Source organism: Spermophilus citellus (assembly GCF_964194105.1).
Source record: "Spermophilus citellus genome assembly, chromosome: 6".
NCBI classification, from domain to species: domain Eukaryota; kingdom Metazoa; phylum Chordata; class Mammalia; order Rodentia; family Sciuridae; genus Spermophilus; species Spermophilus citellus.
The window spans coordinates 23365265-23382459 of NC_138187.1; the positions used below are offsets into that span (position 1 = coordinate 23365265).

General features: G+C 45.2%; 1 protein-coding gene across 3 annotated transcripts in view; it reads left to right on the forward strand.

Moving 5' to 3' along the window:
- Positions 1–17195, forward strand: part of RABGEF1 (RAB guanine nucleotide exchange factor 1) — a 60629-nt gene that overhangs the window by 14005 nt on the left and 29429 nt on the right. For 2 of the 3 annotated variants that reach the window (XM_081296925.1, XM_081296927.1), the window contains exons 2-3: positions 10982–11167; positions 13854–14020. In XM_081296925.1, coding sequence (XP_081153051.1) covers positions 10989–11167; positions 13854–14020 — 346 coding nt within the window. In that variant the 5' untranslated portion in view covers positions 10982–10988. Of the gene's footprint in view, positions 1–3640; positions 3735–10981; positions 11168–13853; positions 14021–17195 lie in introns of those variants that run through there. The other variant, XM_081296926.1, reaches the window with a different exon arrangement.

Consider the following 17195-nt stretch of genomic DNA (forward strand, 5'->3'; position numbering starts at 1 on the left):
CCCAGCCCCCTTTATTTAAAAAAAAAAAAAAAGTTTTTAGTGGGATTAAAAAAAAACTTGCAAGTTTAGGATAATTGCAGATTCATTGGAAGTTGCAAAGATCAGAGAGAGTTCCTGTGTACTCTTTGACCTAGTTTCCCCCTAGGGATCAAATCTTACATAACTGTAATACAGTACCAAAACCTAGAAGTTGAACCTTGTGCAATGGATGTATAGTTTCTTGCACATTTTTTCACATGCAGATTCTGTAACTACCACCATTGTCAAGATACAGAACTGTTTCAATACTGCAAAGACCCCTTTTGCCTTCATACCCTATGGTGTTGTTGCCCAGATTGAAGTTCTCACAGATTCTTCCGTTCCTGGGTTCCTGGCTGTGGTTTGTTGCAGCGAGAGGATTCAAAGGACCGACAATGAGCAGTGTACACTGAGCAGTCTGGAGGGTGCCCATCACGAGATTCACAATCTTCCCCAGTGGAGGCACCCAGGGCTTATGCACTTTCCACTGGGGAAGCTCAAGTCCACTTTTATTAGAGGTTATGCCTTTTAGTACAGATAATAGACTCTACTGGAACTAGCTTAAGAAAAAATGAAATGGTAGGGGTTCAGAACTAGGGATTGAAACCACTCAGGGCCTGCAAAGTTGTTTCCTTCTGCCATTTTTTTTTTTTTTTTTTTCTGTTTCTTGGCATATGTCTCTTCACTCTGCAGACCAGCTGTACTGTTACTCAGTTGTTTGGTGGAAGACAGTCATACTATACAACACTCCCATCACTCAGAAGAATAGCTGCCACTTAGTCACACTACTAAAACTCCAAGGGAGTAACTACCCTAGTTTGACTCAAGTGTCCACTTCTGTTGTATTAAGCTGTGGCCCTGAAGTTCGGGCTGGGTGCCTCACACAGACATGCCTGCTGGTGGCTTATCTTTGCAGATTAGAGAACAGTTTCCTGGTAAAAGGGAGGTTGTTGGCACATGTGCTAAGCAGATTCCCCCAGATGTGTCCATTTTAGTGACATAGACCTGTGCCATGGTATATGTAGTATAAAATTTAAAACTTTTTTTTTTAAAGGTAACTTTTTAAAGTTGTCAATGGATCTTTTTTTACATGCAGTGCTGAAGATCGAATCCAGTGCCTCACACGTGTTAGGCAAGTGCTCTACCAGTGAGCTACAACCCCAGCCTAAAATTTAAAACTTAATGGTATAAGGGAAAAGTAGATACTACCTCTGCCCATTCTTTTTGGAAGGGAAAAATGGGACCACAGGATGACAGCGGTGAGATTTGCTCAGACTTTCAAAATGCTTTGATGGAACTGAAGACTTAGTATCCTAAGTTTAAGTTTTAGTGATATCTCTGCAACTTACTACGTTGGGGGTTGGATAAGCCATGACTTTTCAGTGTCAGTGTCTTCATCAGTTATCATATAGGATAAAGTGGATTTTTTTTTTTTTTTTGAGGTTCATGAATCCAGGGCCTTGTGCATGCTAGGCAAGAGCTCTAGCCCTGAGCTACATACCCATTCCTTTTAATTTATATTTACTGTGAGACAAGGGTCTCTCTATGTTGCTCAGGCTGACCTCTAACTTGCCATTCTCCTCTCTTAGCCTCCAGAGTACCTGGGATTATAGACCTCTACCAACCACCATACCTGACTAAGTAAATGGTCTTTTAAGTTTCTTCAGCTTAACCTAGTTCTCTATTCCATTTTCTTTCTTTCTGCCTCAACTTAATCTATATGTGGCTTGTGTGTTAGGTCTAAATCCTATCCTTGGAGAGCTTTAACCTCCCAAGTATTTGTAAACTTGAATATTCCCCCTAATGAAAGGAAAAGAAAGGTGTGTGGGAAAATCTTGTGAAAATTGAAGGGAGATCAGTAGAACAGAGGGAAGGAAAGGAGAAATACTGGGGAATGTTATTGGCCAAATTATATTATTAAATTGTGCATGTGTATGAATATGTAGCAACAAATCTCACCACTGTGTACATTTGTAATACACTGATAAAAAGTGTGAGGGGAAAATCACTGGTGCATTGTATAGAGCATGCATATATCAGTAGAACTGTTATCAATAAAACTGTTCAAATAAAATCTAGAAAAAGTTCTCCCTAAAGTTCTCCGTTGTGCCGGGCACATTGGCCCATGCCTGTAATCCCAGCGTCTTGGGAGGCTGAAGCAGGAGGATCATGAGTTTAAAGCCAGCCTCAGCAAAAGTGAGGTGTTAAGCAACTCTTTGAGAGCCTGTGAGTTCAATCCCCAGTACCAAAAAAAACAAAACAAAACAAAACAAAAAAAACTCCTTTGCTCTGCCATGTCTCATTAGCTAATTTACAGATCCTACCTCCAGAGTGGGTTACCATTCCTCCATTTCCATGCCTAATTGTATTACCTCTCTTGGTTACAGTTGCTTATTAATCAGCATCCCTGTTTCTTGTTCGATACATCTCCCCAATCCAGAAATAACCAGCCAAGGTTTTTAAAAAATTATAGTATAAAATTGATTTGGGGGACATATACAGTCTGTCAATTTTTAAAGAATGTTCTTTTTAAAAATATTGTTTTAGTTGTGAGTGGACCTTTATTTTATTTACTTATATACGGTGCCAAGAATTGAACCTGGTGCCTCACACATACTAAGCAAGTGCTCTTCCACTGAGCTACCACCACAGTTCAGTCTTATCAATTTTAAAGTACAGATTTATGTAAACACCTCCACGATAGATACAGAACAGTTCCATCATCCCAGAAGACTTTTTGTACAGATTAGTCACATCTTCCTCCGATCTTAGTTCCTAAATGGAGTTGTAAAGTATGCAGACTGTTTTTCTTTTTAGTAGAAGAGATTGAACCCAGGGGAGCTCTACCACTGAGTCACATCCTCAGTTCCTTTTTTAATTAATTAATTTTTGAGACAGTCTCACTAAATTGCTGAGGTTCTTGCTAAGTTGTTGAGATGGTCCTTGAACTTGTGATCCTCCTGCCTCAGCCTCCGAGTCTCTGGAATTATAAGCAAGTGCCACCAAGTCCATCAGTATATAAATTTTTAAAACTGGCTGCTGTGGTCTGAATTTTTTTCATTTTTAAAATTTTAATTAAAAATAATTTTTTTGTAGTTGTACACAATATCTTTATTTATTATTCATTTATTTATTTATGGTGCTGAGGATTGAACCCAAGGTCTTGCAGGTGCGAGGTGAGCGCTCTACCGCTGAGCCATAACTCCAGTCCCTTAATTTGTTATATATGACAGCAGAATGCATTACAATTCACATTACACATATAGAGCACACTTTTTCATATCTATGGTTGTACACAGAGTAGAGTCACACCGTTCGTGGCTTCTACATGTACTTCGGGTAATGATGTCCATCTCATTACAGTGTCTCTCCTACCCCCAGGCCCCCTCCCTCCCTCCCTCCTCCCTCTCCTTTACCCCTTTGCCCTATCTAGAGTTGATCTAATCCTCCCATGCCCCGCTATTATGAATCAGTATCCTTAAATTAGAGAAAACATTCAGAGTCCTAATCCTCAAAGTGATAGTAGGAGGTCTTTGAGAGAGAATTAGTTCTCAGGGGCCAAATCCTCAGAATTAGGTTACCTTTGTGAGACCCCTAAGAGGTAGATGGTGTCCTGTCTGCTATGCAGAGGCACAGCCAGAAGCTCCTTCAGTGAGCAGACAGTGAATGTGCAGTGCAGCATCGTGACCTCGGCCTTCCTGGCTTCTACTATAGAAGTAAGTTCAGTTAGTTATGAGCTCCCAGTTAGTGGTGTTTGTTATAGCAGTCCAAGTCTCAGTGTAAAGCCTTGAGATTCTTTCAAATTGTTGAGTGCATTGTTGTTCTTCATTTTATGAGCAGCATTCTATTGTATGGATGTTCACAGTTTATCCATTGAAGGATATTTTGGTTTCTTCTATTTTTTTGTGATCATAAATAATGCTACTATAAACATTTATGCACAAAATTTTACTTTTATTTATTTTCTTGAGGAAATAGTAATGGGATTGCTTAGTCTTATGATAAGTGCATGTTTTCCATAGTAGCTATAATATTTTACCTCCACTAGGAATGTGTGAAAGTTCTAGTAGCTCTTTATCTGTGTCACCACTCAGTATTGTCAGTATTTTTTGTTTTAGCCATTCTAATAGGTGTGAGTGAGACCTTGATTTTTACTTTTTAAATTATTTTTTGTGTTCTGTGTACCGGACTTAGGGCCTTACACTTGCTGGGTGAGGGCTCTACCACTCCCCAGCCCCATGATGGGTTTAATTTATTTCTCTGATCACTCATAATGTTGAGTATCTGCCACCCATATTGTAAAGAACAAGGAAGGGCTGGAGTTTATCCCTGCTTACCAGGAAAGGGTTGGCCTGCCAGTGTCGAGATGCTGGGAGAGACTGCTGGTCAGGGACAGAGGGCTTTATCACCCACAGGACCTCAGAACCAGCTTCTGTGTACAGACCCATGTGGGCAGTGTCACAGCTACACAGCCTTAGGGAACCCCCATCTCATAGTGCAGGGCAGACGGACCCCCAGACTCTGGCCTGAAGACCCTGCATTTGCTGTGCTGCGAGCAAGTGCCCTCTGCCCTGGAAGGAGATGCCTGGGTCTTGTAGGGAGGCTGGAGGAGAAGCTCTGTACAAAGGCCTCTCTCACAGAAATGCAGCAGGAAGGAAACCAACACGTGTATTTATTTGGTAAAGTGTCTATTTAAGTCTTTTTTGCTCATTTTTAAATTTAGTGGCTTGTTTTCTTATAATTGGAGTTTGAGGGTTTTTTCCTTTTGGTGGTGCTGGGGATGGAATCCAGAGCCTCCACATGCTAGGCAAGCCCTACCAGTGACTTGCACCCTCAGCCTAGGTTTGTTGTTGTTGTTTTTTAACATGTTCTGAATATGGAAGTTCTTTGTCAGATCTGTGACTTTTCTTCCAATTTGTACCCTGTCTTCATTTTTCTTGGCAGCGTCATTCATATAGCAGGAGAGTGTGTTAGACCATGACGCAAGAAAAGACCACTGACTCCAATTAAAATCAAATTAAAGCAGGCTTATTATTTCAACTGGCCGGGCTGCCTTGCCCATCAAAATCGTGGGAGCCAAGGACAGCGGCGAGGCTTCTTTGCAGCCCAGTTTTATAGCCCAAAAAGTTACACAAAAGGGGGTTACAGATAACAACACTCTGAGGAGCATAACACAAGTTTACATTTTTGCTGGCCCCGGCATCAGAATTTATGGAGATCTTAGAGACTCAGAGAGGGTCGTTATCCAGCCAGGGAAGGCCAGAATTTATGAGGCGTCACTAAGGTTTAGGAAAGGGTTGTTATCTGGTCAGGGAAAACCGGACATGGGTGAGTTCAGGGCACGGGCAGGCATTTCAATCAGCTTTACAACATCAACTAATGGCCAGGCCATACAGACATCCTAATATTTTTACAGAAAACAGAAATGAATCCTTCATAACTTGTGACAAGCTGGCTTCTGATCTAATGAGAGAACTAGGCTAGGTATATCAAGTGTTGTTTTGCTGTCAGGTTTGGGAGGTAAGCTCTGTGGATCGTGGCTCTAAAACCCTGCAGTGCTGTTTCCATCTAGTTCATACATGTGCTGGTCTGAGATCTTTCTGCGTGGTATGACTTCCAGTTTTGAAGTCTTTGATACTGAATAGCATCAGATCCATAAAGTAGCTTAGGGCTGAGCCCAGAAATTGCTTTCTTGAGTTCTTTGTCTCTGCAGTTTCTCATGTACTTTTTTTTTTTTTAACTGTTTTTGTAGCTGTAGATGGACTGCATGCCTTCATTTTATTTGCTTATTTTTGTATGTGGTTCTGAGGATCCAGCCCAGTGCCTCACATGTGCTGGCAAGCGCTCTGCCACTCAGCCCCAGCCCCAGCCCACTCGTGTACTTTTTAACTCCCTATGGGCTCATCTTTTTTCCCCCTCTGTCCATAAAACTTTGAATTTAATTATCCCACTCTTCCATGAACCTCTGCATCTGTCTGCACTTCTGGGCCTAAGCAGTGGAAAGATAGTATGTGAAAATCCATGTTCTCCTTCCCCAGGGCTAGGCTCCTGCAGCAGCCACTCACCTGCAGAAGACACGCCACAGGACTGTGTGGCTCTGTGGCTCACGAGGGGGACTGATAATAAAATGGAAAGCTCTCCTTATTTTCTCTGAATGTTTGGACTTGGCTTTCTCATGCTTTGAACCAGACTTGGAGGCTCTCTCCAACCCTACTCCCTATTTTTTAGTTGATTCAGTGATTCTGGAGAGGAAATTGGTGTCTCATCAAGGTCTGGTGAAACTTTTTTTTTTTTTTTTTTTTTTAGATGGATGCAATGCCTTTATTTTTATGTGGTGCTGAGGATCGAACCTAGGGCATACTAGGCAAGCGCTCTACCACTGAGCCACAACACCAGCCCCTGGTGAAACTTGGTCTTTATCCCCAGTTCATCTCCTTTTTGCTTTTGAGCAAACCCTACAGATTTTCTAGCTGGTGTAAGTCTGTGAAATCTATCTCTCTCTCTCTCTCTCTCTCTCTCTCTCTCTCTCTCTCTCTCTCTCTCTGTCTCTCTCTATCTCTGCCTCTGTCTCTATAGGCACTGATGTCCGTGTTCAGTTTTCTCCCCTATTCATTTGATGCCTGTTTCTTCTCGAGATCACCCCTGAGTCTGAATACCTTAATGTGTAGCCAGTGTTTGTTGTTTGTGCAGACAAACATTGAACTTGTGCTCAAACATCTCTAGCCAGGAAGGCTTCCAGTGTGACAAGCAGAGCTGTATGTACACAGAGGAGATGAGGAAGAGCCCAGGAAAAATGGGCTGAGGGCCTCAAGTTTGAGTGCATTCCTGGGCTCACACACAAGTCATGAGCAGAGGGCATTTGACTCATCTTCACAGTTGTCTCGGAGAAGAGGCTTCTTGGTCCTCACTTCATCATGCTGGAAGATGAACTCCATGTGTAGTTAGCGTCCCATCACTGTGACAGAATGCCCCAGACAGATAGCTTGTAAGAAGGAAAGGTTTATTTGGGCTCACAGGTTTGGATGTTTTCAGTTCAGGGTCAGCTGGCCTGTGGCAAGGTAGTACATGCTGGCAGGAGGGTGTGGCTGCCGGGAGCAACAAAGGGGGGCAGCCAGGGTCCCAGAGGCAGACTTCAAAGGCACACTCCTAATGACCTCAGTCCTTCCCCCAGTCTCTACCAACTGAAGGTTTTGCCACCTCCCAGTAGTGCCACAGGCCCATGGGCCCTTGGAGACATTCAAGATTTATGTTTCAGCATCTGTCTCTTGAGGTTCATGTCTTAAAATAGAGCGATCCTCATGCTTTCCTCTTTGCGGGAGACAGTAGGTCCAGGCTCTTCAGCCTGGGTTTGGAAGCCCGCAGTCCGGCTGCACTGTTGACCCTCTGTTCACCTCCTGCTTAGGCCACATCACTCGTGTTCCACTTGGCTTTCCTGTCTCTGAGCTCTATGTGAAAGATGTCCTTCCTGTCAGGATGTCCTGTCACTTACGTCACCTCTCCAAGACCTGCCAGGGTTCAGTTCAGGCTCTTCAAGGTCTTCCTCAGCCCCCAAGTGCTGTTCTCCTGAGGTCGAAGTGACCTCAGGGTCTTTTCTGCCTGCCTGTGACCTTGAGCTTGGGAGAGCAGGGTCAGGGCCAGCAGGCGACTCTGCTGTGTGCAGGGTCGGTGCGAGGTGAGGGAGCCGGAGCGCTGGTGGAGCTGGGCTCTGGAGCTCCACTTGCACCTGTTAGTGCAGGGAAAGGGACGGCCACAGGGTCTCGGTGGGAACGGGAGTTGGGGAGCAGTTCACCACGCAAGTGTGAGGCTCCGCACAAACAAGTCAGAACATGGTGGGGTAGGGAAAAGCACTGCATTTGGAACTTCAGATTTCAAATTATAACCCCAGCACGAGTGATCCTAGATGAGCACCTGACCCCATAAGCTTTGTTTCCTCAACTTCAAAATGGGAATGCTGTTTCCTTCGTTTTTTGTTTTTTTAAGTACATGACACAAGTAGGTTTCCTACAACTATTTCTCCTTCTTTCTGAAGATCAGTTTTATTTCTTCCTATGTGTCTGAGGAGGAAAAATAGCCCCCATCTTTAGGAATTCTTCAGTGGTCCCTGCTCACTCCCCCGATACTGCTCGCATGGTAACAGCAAGAAAAAAAATAGGGACTGATAAAATGAATCAATAAAACAGCATTGGTAAGATCCAGTTGATTCCCAAAGGAGGAGAGTGCTATGTGTTATGTAGGTTATGTTATAACCTACTATTGGGAAATAGTAGCTAGGCACATGGCACATGCTTGTAATCCCAGCTACTAGGGAGGCTGAGGCAGGAGGATTGTGAGTTCAAAGACTGCCTCAGCAACTTAGTGAGGCCATAAGCAACCCAGCAAGACTCTGTTTCAAAATAAAATGTAAAAAGGGCTGGGGACGTGGCTCAGTGGTAAAGCACCCTGGGTTCAATCCCTGGTACCAAAAAAAGGGAGGGATGGAGTGGGGGATTATCTTTGCAAAACCCAGATTATTTTGTTGACAGTCTAATAAGGAAAATCATAACTAAAAATTTCCCTGGTTTCATCATCAATTCAAGGTACATTTTTAATTTTTTTTTCTGTATCATCCAAACAACTTTCTACCTTTATAACCATCAGCCCCAAGATCTGTGTCAGATCCTAAAGGGAAGCTTGTTGGTCATCCATGGGAAGGCTGAGAGCGAAGCAGGCTTGTTCCCATGTGCCATCCAGAGCACACTTTGGTGTTCAGCTCCATACCAGGCTGCGAGTGAGAGCCCCCCAGGGTGCCTTTCACCTAAGCCTGTGGAAGATAGAGAAACAGTTTTTTCTAACAAACTGAAATGTGTTCTTGGAAAAAAACTGAAGAAATTTGTGGGAGAAATTCTAGGCTGAGGCCCTAATGTGCAGGATTTGTTTGGGGTGTAATTGAAGTTTGTGCCCAGGGACGTGAGTTTGGACAAACGGATGGTATAGCACAGGAATTTGCAATCTTATCTGGGTCTGAACCTTCCCTCCTGCTTGTTGTTGGTAGCGTCTGTGTACTTCTGAAAATTTCTCATAGCCTCAGTCTCTCAGCTGATGATATGGCGATAATGCCTACCTTGGCTTTTGTGAGGGTCAGTGAGTAACTGCTGCCACCATCCTGGGCATGTGGTGAGAGGTGGCCAGAGTGGGCTCTAGTACTCACCCGAGGCTGCCTTCTTTTTAACTCACGCTCTTCTCTGGTGTGCTGGGCGACTTCAGCCAGGCAGCGTTCACGCTGAGGAGTGACAGGAGGTTGTCCCGCACTAGGTGGCATGCTGTGCCAAGGGTGCTGTCAGTAGGTGCGGGGTGGGGGGAAGGGGGGGGGGACTGTGCTTTGTCCCTCAGAGTTGAAGCATACAAATTTCTTTCGTTAGCAGCTGACGTGATCTATCAGTTCTTTCCTTTAAATGATCATTTGCAGTGGGTTTTTCTTGTGAAGAACAGTGAGATTCCCTCTCACTGGGTTTCCACCTGCAATGTGGCTCATGCCGCACGCACCCCGTGATGCAGGTCTCTGAACCCTTCCTGCAGCAGGACTGAGTGCCCGCCTTGCCTTGCCGCCTCCCAGCCTGCAGCCACCGCTGCGCTCTCTGAGACCTCACATATGTGGGTGGCCTTTGTACCGGTCACTTGATTTAGCACTACACCCTCCAGGTTCGCCCAGCTCTGGCACAGGGCGAGGTCTCCTCCTGGGCTGCGTGGTGCTGCCCTGTGTGTTCTGTCACCTGGTGTCCCCCAGGTGCTGCTGCTCCTGACTGCTGTGGGCATGAGCCTCCTGCAGCTCCTGGGGTCTTCCAGATAGCCTGGGAGCGGGATTGCTGAGCTGCCTGGTGGTCTTCAGAGCTGGGTCTTGCTGTGTTGCCCAGCCTGGCCACAACCGCCTGGGCGCAGGTGTCCTCCTCCCGCAGCCTGCCAAGTAGCTGGGCTCAGGTGCTTGCCCCTGCGCCCAGCCTGGCCTCCGTGTTCTGAGGAAGGACCCGCTGTTTTCTGCAGAGGCCTTGCACTTGGAATTCCCCAGCAGTGCACACGCACGCCATTTCTCCACATTCTCACCACACTGGTCTCCTGAGGGCTGTTGAGGGTGTTTGTCCTAAAAGGTGAGGTGTGAGGTGTCACCAATGCTTAGTGATGGTAACTTAGGTTTGTTGGACCATTTCTGTCTTTGGAGAACTTTTTATTTGGCTCCTTTGCCCATTTTAAGATCTGGTGTTTGGTTGGTTATGGAGCTGTGGGAGACAGCTTAATCCCTTGTCAGACACCTGCCTTGCAGACCTCTCCTCCTCCCAGCTCTAAGTTACCTTTTTACTTGTTTATAGTTTTCTTTGGCGTGCAGAAGTCCCCCCCCCCCACTTTTTTTTTGTTCTGATAATGAGGCTTGACCCCAGAGGTGCTTAACCACTGAGCCACATCACCAGTCCTTTTTTAATGTTTTATTTTGAGACAGGGTCTCACTAAGTTGCTTAGGGCCTTGCTAGGTCGCTGAGGCTGGCCTTGAACTTGGCGATCCTCTTGCCTCAGTTTCCTGAGCTGCTGGAATTATACACTGCACCCAGCCAAAAGTTTTGGACACAGTCTCTCTTGTCTGTTTTGCTTTTGGTGTCTTGTGTAAGAAAGCATTACCACGTCCAGTTTCAGGTGGATTTCCCTGTATTTTCTTCCAGGAGTTCTATAGTTTCTGGTCTTAGGTTTAGGTCTTTAATCTAGTCCTAAAGTGTTCTTTATACTTTGGGTGGGGAATGAGATCATATGTTTGGGAATTTGCTGTATTTAACTTTTCTTTTTTCCCCAATCCCTTTCTTCTTTCCTCTTTTCCCTCCTTCCCTTCTTCCTTCCCATATAGCTTGAAGATCATGGACTCACCCACATTCATAAATGCTTTTAGTTATAGGATGACCATGAATTCCTCTTTACACTTTCTCATTTATTCCATGGTTGGCAGGAAGAAGATGAGCCTCAAGTCGGAGCGCCGAGGAATTCATGTGGACCAGTCGGAACTCCTGTGCAAGAAGGGATGTGGCTATTACGGCAACCCTGCCTGGCAGGGCTTCTGCTCCAAGTGCTGGAGGGAGGAGTACCACCGAGCCCGGCAGAAGCAGATCCAGGAGGATTGGGAGCTGGCTGAACGGTAGGATGCCACCCAGGGTGGGTTAATGGGGACAGAAGTGGGTACCAAGTCCTGTCATTGTCCAGATAGCATTTCTCTCTTGTTTTGAGCTATGTCAGCAAGTCAGCATGATGGTGGGAGAAAGGGTACTTTTCCCTTCTTTTTCTCAGCTGATGTTGAACACACTTTGTGTCGGTGTTCACTTGTGACTGTTTTGTCTTGGGGGGCATGGTTTTCACCTGGACACCCTCGCACAGGGCATGCCCTGAGCATCCTTCCTTCCCTCCCTCTTCTGGTGCATCCAGTGTGGCGTGGCAACAGACTTCTCAATGTGTGCACATGGGCCTTGCCTTGTGGGAATCAGGCTTTTCCTTAGGTGGGGTTTGTTAGTCTCAGGTAGTTGGTATTGTCTAAAAATATGGTGATGGTGAAAGATAAAAGGTGGAATAGCTGATGAGCTGTCATTGAGCAGGCACAGCGGCCCAGGCCTGCAATCCACTGCTCAGGATCCGGGGTAGGCATCAACCTGGGCAATGTAGCCAGACCCTGTCTCCAAAAAAGGAAGAAAAAACTTTAGCTGGCTGTAGTGGTGCACACCTATAATCCCAATGGTTCAGGAGGCTGAGGCAGGAGGACTGCAAGTTCGAGGCCGGGCTTATCAACTTAGTGAGGGCCTGAGCAAGTCAGTGAGACCCTGTCTCAAAAATGAACTGGGTTATGGCTCAGTGCTTAAGCACCTCTGGGTTAAATCCCTAGTACCCAAAAAGAAAAAGATAAAAAGGCTTAAAGGATGTTAATCCCATGCCAGAGCATCCTGGAAACTGTAAAACCATCTCCACGGAAGAAGGTCCAACCAAACTGACAACCAGTCTTGTTAAGCAGCTGCGATATTGGCTTCTGGTGAACAAGAAGAATACAGCACCTCCTGCTCCCAGTGGCTGTGGTCAGAGAAAAAGCAGAGATGCAGAACATTCATGGTCACTTTGGGCTTCCTGCTGAACTGGAGCTCTTGGGATCTGATCCCATTTCACAGGGAAAGTAGAGGCCACTGGGTATGAATCTCCCCAGATTTCCCCCTTTCTACCTTAAAACACACTAATGTCTTTAAGTTGGCTTCTGTCTCAGAAAAAGACGAGTTCCTCTTCTGTCCTAGGACACCTTCCACCTGTGACTGCCATTTCTGTTTCTTGACTGCACGCAGTTGTGACCTGGCTTGAGATTTCCTGAGCTATGTTCCCTAGACTTACACTGGCGTCAGGGTCTTTGAGAGGGCTAGAGGAGGCAGTACTGGCCAGACCCCTCTGGAGACTGATGACAGGAGGAGGGCACTGGAAAGTGCCAGTCTCCAGGGTCCTGGTGACACTGACACCGCTGTCTGGGGACCTACACTGAGAACCACTGTCCTGCAGCACAGAGGTCTTCAGATGCAGCTGACCCCTCGCCAGAGCCGTTGCTCTTCTCTTCCCTCTCTAGCTCCTCCCGACCTTCCTGGGTGGATCCTTATCCAGGCAGCTCGGAAGTCCTCCTTGACCTCTCCTGGGCTGCCCTTGCCGCCTGCAGCTGCTTGAACAGGTTCTATATGCTCTAGCCCAGAAAAGTCTTTTTCGAATTTTATCTTTTGAACTCCTATTTTCCAGACCTTTATTTTCTTTCACTTAAACCTTTGTAATATGTTTTTTTCTAATGTTTTTATGGGTTCCTTTTGACATATTCATAATTTTTTTTGAGACGGGTTCTCGCCCAACATAGCCTCAAACTTGTGACCCTCTTGCCTCCTGAGTAACTGTGATTCTAGATGTGTTGCCACCACACCTGGCTTTTTTGAGGAAGAGGCCTCACTTGGGACTGAATCCAGGGGCACTTTACCACTGAGCTACAGGCCTAGCTCTCTTTATTTTTATTATGAGACAGGGTCTTGCTAAGTTGGCAGACTGGCCTCGAACTTGTGATCCTCTTGCTTCTCCTGCCTGAGTCTCCCAGGTTGCTGATATTATAGACATGTAGCACCATGGCCAGCTGTAATACCCTCTTAATATATTGTCTCTGTCTCTAATTTCTCTGCCTCTCAAGTTAAACTGGGGTACCTGCATTTCTTTCTGATAATAACTGATAATAACTTTTGGGTTTATAGTCTTTCACGGTTCTCTGCCACATAATGAACCCAGAAAATAGCCTTCTGAACTCACTCTGAAACAAGCCACATGGGCCTCTCGGAGTGTCCTCCATGGCCTCCTCTCATCCTTCAGAACCTGCCCCAAATGTCCCATGGTTTAGCCTCCTCAGATGCCTGCAGTGTCTTTAGTTGTCCTGTCTTGGGTTCTTGTGGCCCTTGCGGCTTCGCTCTAGTTTAGGAAGCATGCCATTCCATGGCAGTGATGCACTTACTTCTTCCTCTGTTCCAGTCTTGAACTCATTAGGGGAAAGGACCAGGCTTTGTTTCACGGGACCCTAATGCAGTCGCTGAATGAACACCACCCAGAGAGGAGGTCCCATCTGGAGTTTGTAGACGTGTATAGAACAGTTTTGTGCTGTAGCCTTCCACCGGAGACCTCAGAAGGACTGACCTCAGAAGGACTGACCTCAGAAGGACTGTTTGTGTAGCCTGTGTTACAAAGTGTCTGGATCCTCCTTGATTAGTTGAGTGATGACCTACAGATATGAGGAAAATTGGAGAATACAACATCCGTAACCCTCTCTTGAATTTCAGACTCCAGCGGGAGGAGGAAGAGGCCTTTGCCAGCAGTCAGAGCAGCCAGGGGGCCCCGTCCCTCACGTTTTCCAAATTTGAAGAGAAGAAGACCAATGAGAAGACCCGCAAGGTTACCACAGTGAAGAAATTCTTCAGTGCTTCTTCAAGAGTTGGATCAAAAAAGGGTAATTTTCTGATGCTTTCTTTCTTCTGTATCTGAGGGATATGCAGAGTGGATCTGTGATGTGTGTGGGCTCAGCTTTCTGTTTTTTATAAGCTTTTGAGAATCCGAGCCCAGATTTGAAACCAAAGTTACATTTGAAGGTCAGACTGTATGTGAAAGTAGTCCTTTCTCTGCCCAGAAGACGCAGTGTTCAGAGATACTTCTTTATGCCGCAGGAGAACAGGGGTTGAAATGTGGAGTTCTGTTTGTAAAACCCTCTCCCTCCAGGGGACATCTCTTAGGTAGTTAACACTTTCTGTGTCTTTATTTGTTGGATCCTTGTTTGTTTTCCTTGATATCATGCCTTGGTGTCCATAGCTTATTAGAAATGGCTGTTTTAAGGCTCCAAATTCATCTGAGAGAGGCTCTCTCCAAGAGCTTCTCTGAGGGATAGCTTATATCTCAAGGAAAGACATGAGGAACAAATAGGAAAAGGCTCACTTTCGGCCCTTAGGGTACATGAAAGTAACGCATGTCAGGTGTTTTCTCGTGTATTGATTTATATATAGATGTCTGTATTCATCTTACTTTTTTTCCTTTTTGACACTAGGGATTAAACCCATGGGTACTTAACCATTGAGCCACATCCCTAGCCCTTTTTATTTTTTATTTAGAGACAAGATCTCACTAAGTTGCTGAGGCTGGCTTTGAACTCGAGATCCTCCTGCCTCAGCCTCCCGAGCTACTGGGATTACACGTGTGCATCACTGCCCCGGCCTATCCTACTTCTTATGCTGTCTAACCAACAAGAGGATGTTTATAAAATCACATTTGTTCTGCCAGGGAGTAGACTAGTTGAAGTGGCCTAGTGTGAAACAGGAGAGTCTGTTGCTAGGGCCCAGTCTTGAACCCTGGATGTGAGTGATCGAGGTCCCAGTACATTTGAAATGGTGAGAGACCAGGAATCAGCACTGAGGCTTGCAGAGGAGTTGTTCTCTCAGCACTCCCTCTTGGTTCCCCAGTGCCACCCCGAGTACTTGGTCTTCCTAAAGGTAGGGTGATGAAAGAATAGCACCCCTAGGGCCTTTGCTGGCCTTCCAGATGTGAGGGGTGTTGCTGCTTTCTTTATCAAAGGGAAAGGTGGCCTGTAGCCAGAAATGCAGATCTTGCTGAGGCTGAGGCAGGTGGACGCAAGTTCAAGGTCTCTGCAACAGCAGGTCCTGTCTCAAACAGCAATAAATACCCACAAAGAAATGTGCAGCTTTAATCTTTTTGTTCACATGATTAACATGGAGTTGTTTCCTGGTTGGCTGCCAGTTGTAGCAGTTTTCTCTCTAGTTGGTAAGAAGGGAAATAATCAGTACCTGCTACAGGTTAGTAAGAGTGCGTCTGGCTCATGGCTTATTTATTTATTTGCAGAAGGTGTAGTCGGGTGGTTAAAAGTGTGGGCTTTGGAGTCACTCTTGGTGTTCATCTGGCTTTGCCAAGTTCTAGCTGTGTGACCTTAGGCAGACTAATCTCTCTGAGCCCTAATTGTGCTGAGGGACAAATAATACTTATCAGAGCATGTGATGAGGATTAAGTGAGTCGATGTGTAAGAGCTTAGCACAGAGCCTGACACACTAAGTCTCCAATATGTGTTAGCTATTTTAAAATGCAGGTTGTTTTTCTTTTGGAATAATCTGGTGTTAAGAAGTTCAAGGGGGGCTGGAGATGTGGCTCAAGCGGTAGCACGCTCGCCTGGCATGCGTGCGGCCCGGGTTCGATCCTCAGCACCACATACCAACAAAGATGTTGTGTCCGCCGAGAACTAAAAAATAAATAAATATTAAAAATTCTCTCTCTCTCTCTCTCTCTCTCTCTCTCTCTAAAAAAAAAAAAAAAAAAAAAGAAGTTCAAGGGCATCAACCAAAGCCATTCCCTCGTTTTTAACTTAAATTCTGTTTCCTGCTGTGGGAAAGTCTCGTTAACTTTATAAATTTATGACATATAGTGAAATGGCATGTATTAATTACAACAGACAAAATAGTGAAAAAAAGTCATAAAATCATTTGCTCAAACTGCCTCTTTTTACAAATGGCATTATGAAAGTCCCTGAAGACTAATTTAACAAGGTCGTATAATGAATTGGTATATCAAAACTTAGATATCCTAACTCCTGGTTCAAGTTTTTCCCATCATATCCCTTTACCTCAAACATGTATGTATCTTAGAAACCCAGTCTGTTCATTCACACATATACAAACAAAAAATTTTAAACATACACATACGTGTATATACATTAAATGAGATTCCTTTTACTTTAGTACATAATAGTCAAACATTTTTCCTGATTCTCTGCCACAGTCTGGCTGGGCACAATTCAGGAGCCACTTGTCAAAAGAAACGAACTTTATTTTTAGAACACACACACTGCACCACACAGCTCCTCAGGAAAAACCCTTAGAGCCCAACTGCCACCACCGGCTTCCCACAAGCCTCTCAACCTCCCCCACTCCTCCTGCTCTTGAGGCCGATTGGCTGGGTTGCATGGGCGGAGCCAAAAAAGTCCCCCAATGAGCAGCTCAGTGGTCTGAAAGGGCAGGGAAACAGCCCAATGAGCATCACCGCAGAGGAGCAAATCAGTTGGCAGCTAGAAGTTTGCTGGGGCCTCTGTGAGCCAATCATCAGCTGGCAGCTGGAAGTTTGCTGGGGCCCCTTCCGCTGTGGCTCTCAACAATTCTCCTTGGAGGTTTTTTTTTTTTTAAAAAAATCATGCCCTAAAAGCCTGTGAACAAAGGGCACAGTGGTGCATGCCTGTAATCCCAGCACCTTTGGAGGCTGAGGTGGGAGCATTGCAAGTTCAAATTCAGCCTCAGTCATTTAGAGAGGCCCTGAGCAACTTAGCAAGACCCTGTCTCAGAATAAAATATATAAAGATGTGGCTCAGTCGTTAAGCTTCTGGGTTCACTTCTCAATGCCAATATATACATACACACTCTTGAAATATTTATTTATTTATTTTTAGTTCTAGTTGGATACAATATCTTTATTTATTTTTATGTGGTTCTGAGGATCAAACCCACGGCCTCGCACATGCTAGGTGAGTACTCTACCACTGAGCCACAATCCCAGCCCCTTTTTTTTTTTTTTAATTAAAAAAGGAAAACCTCTGAATACGGTGAATTATTCTATGGAAAGAAGATTCATGATTCAAC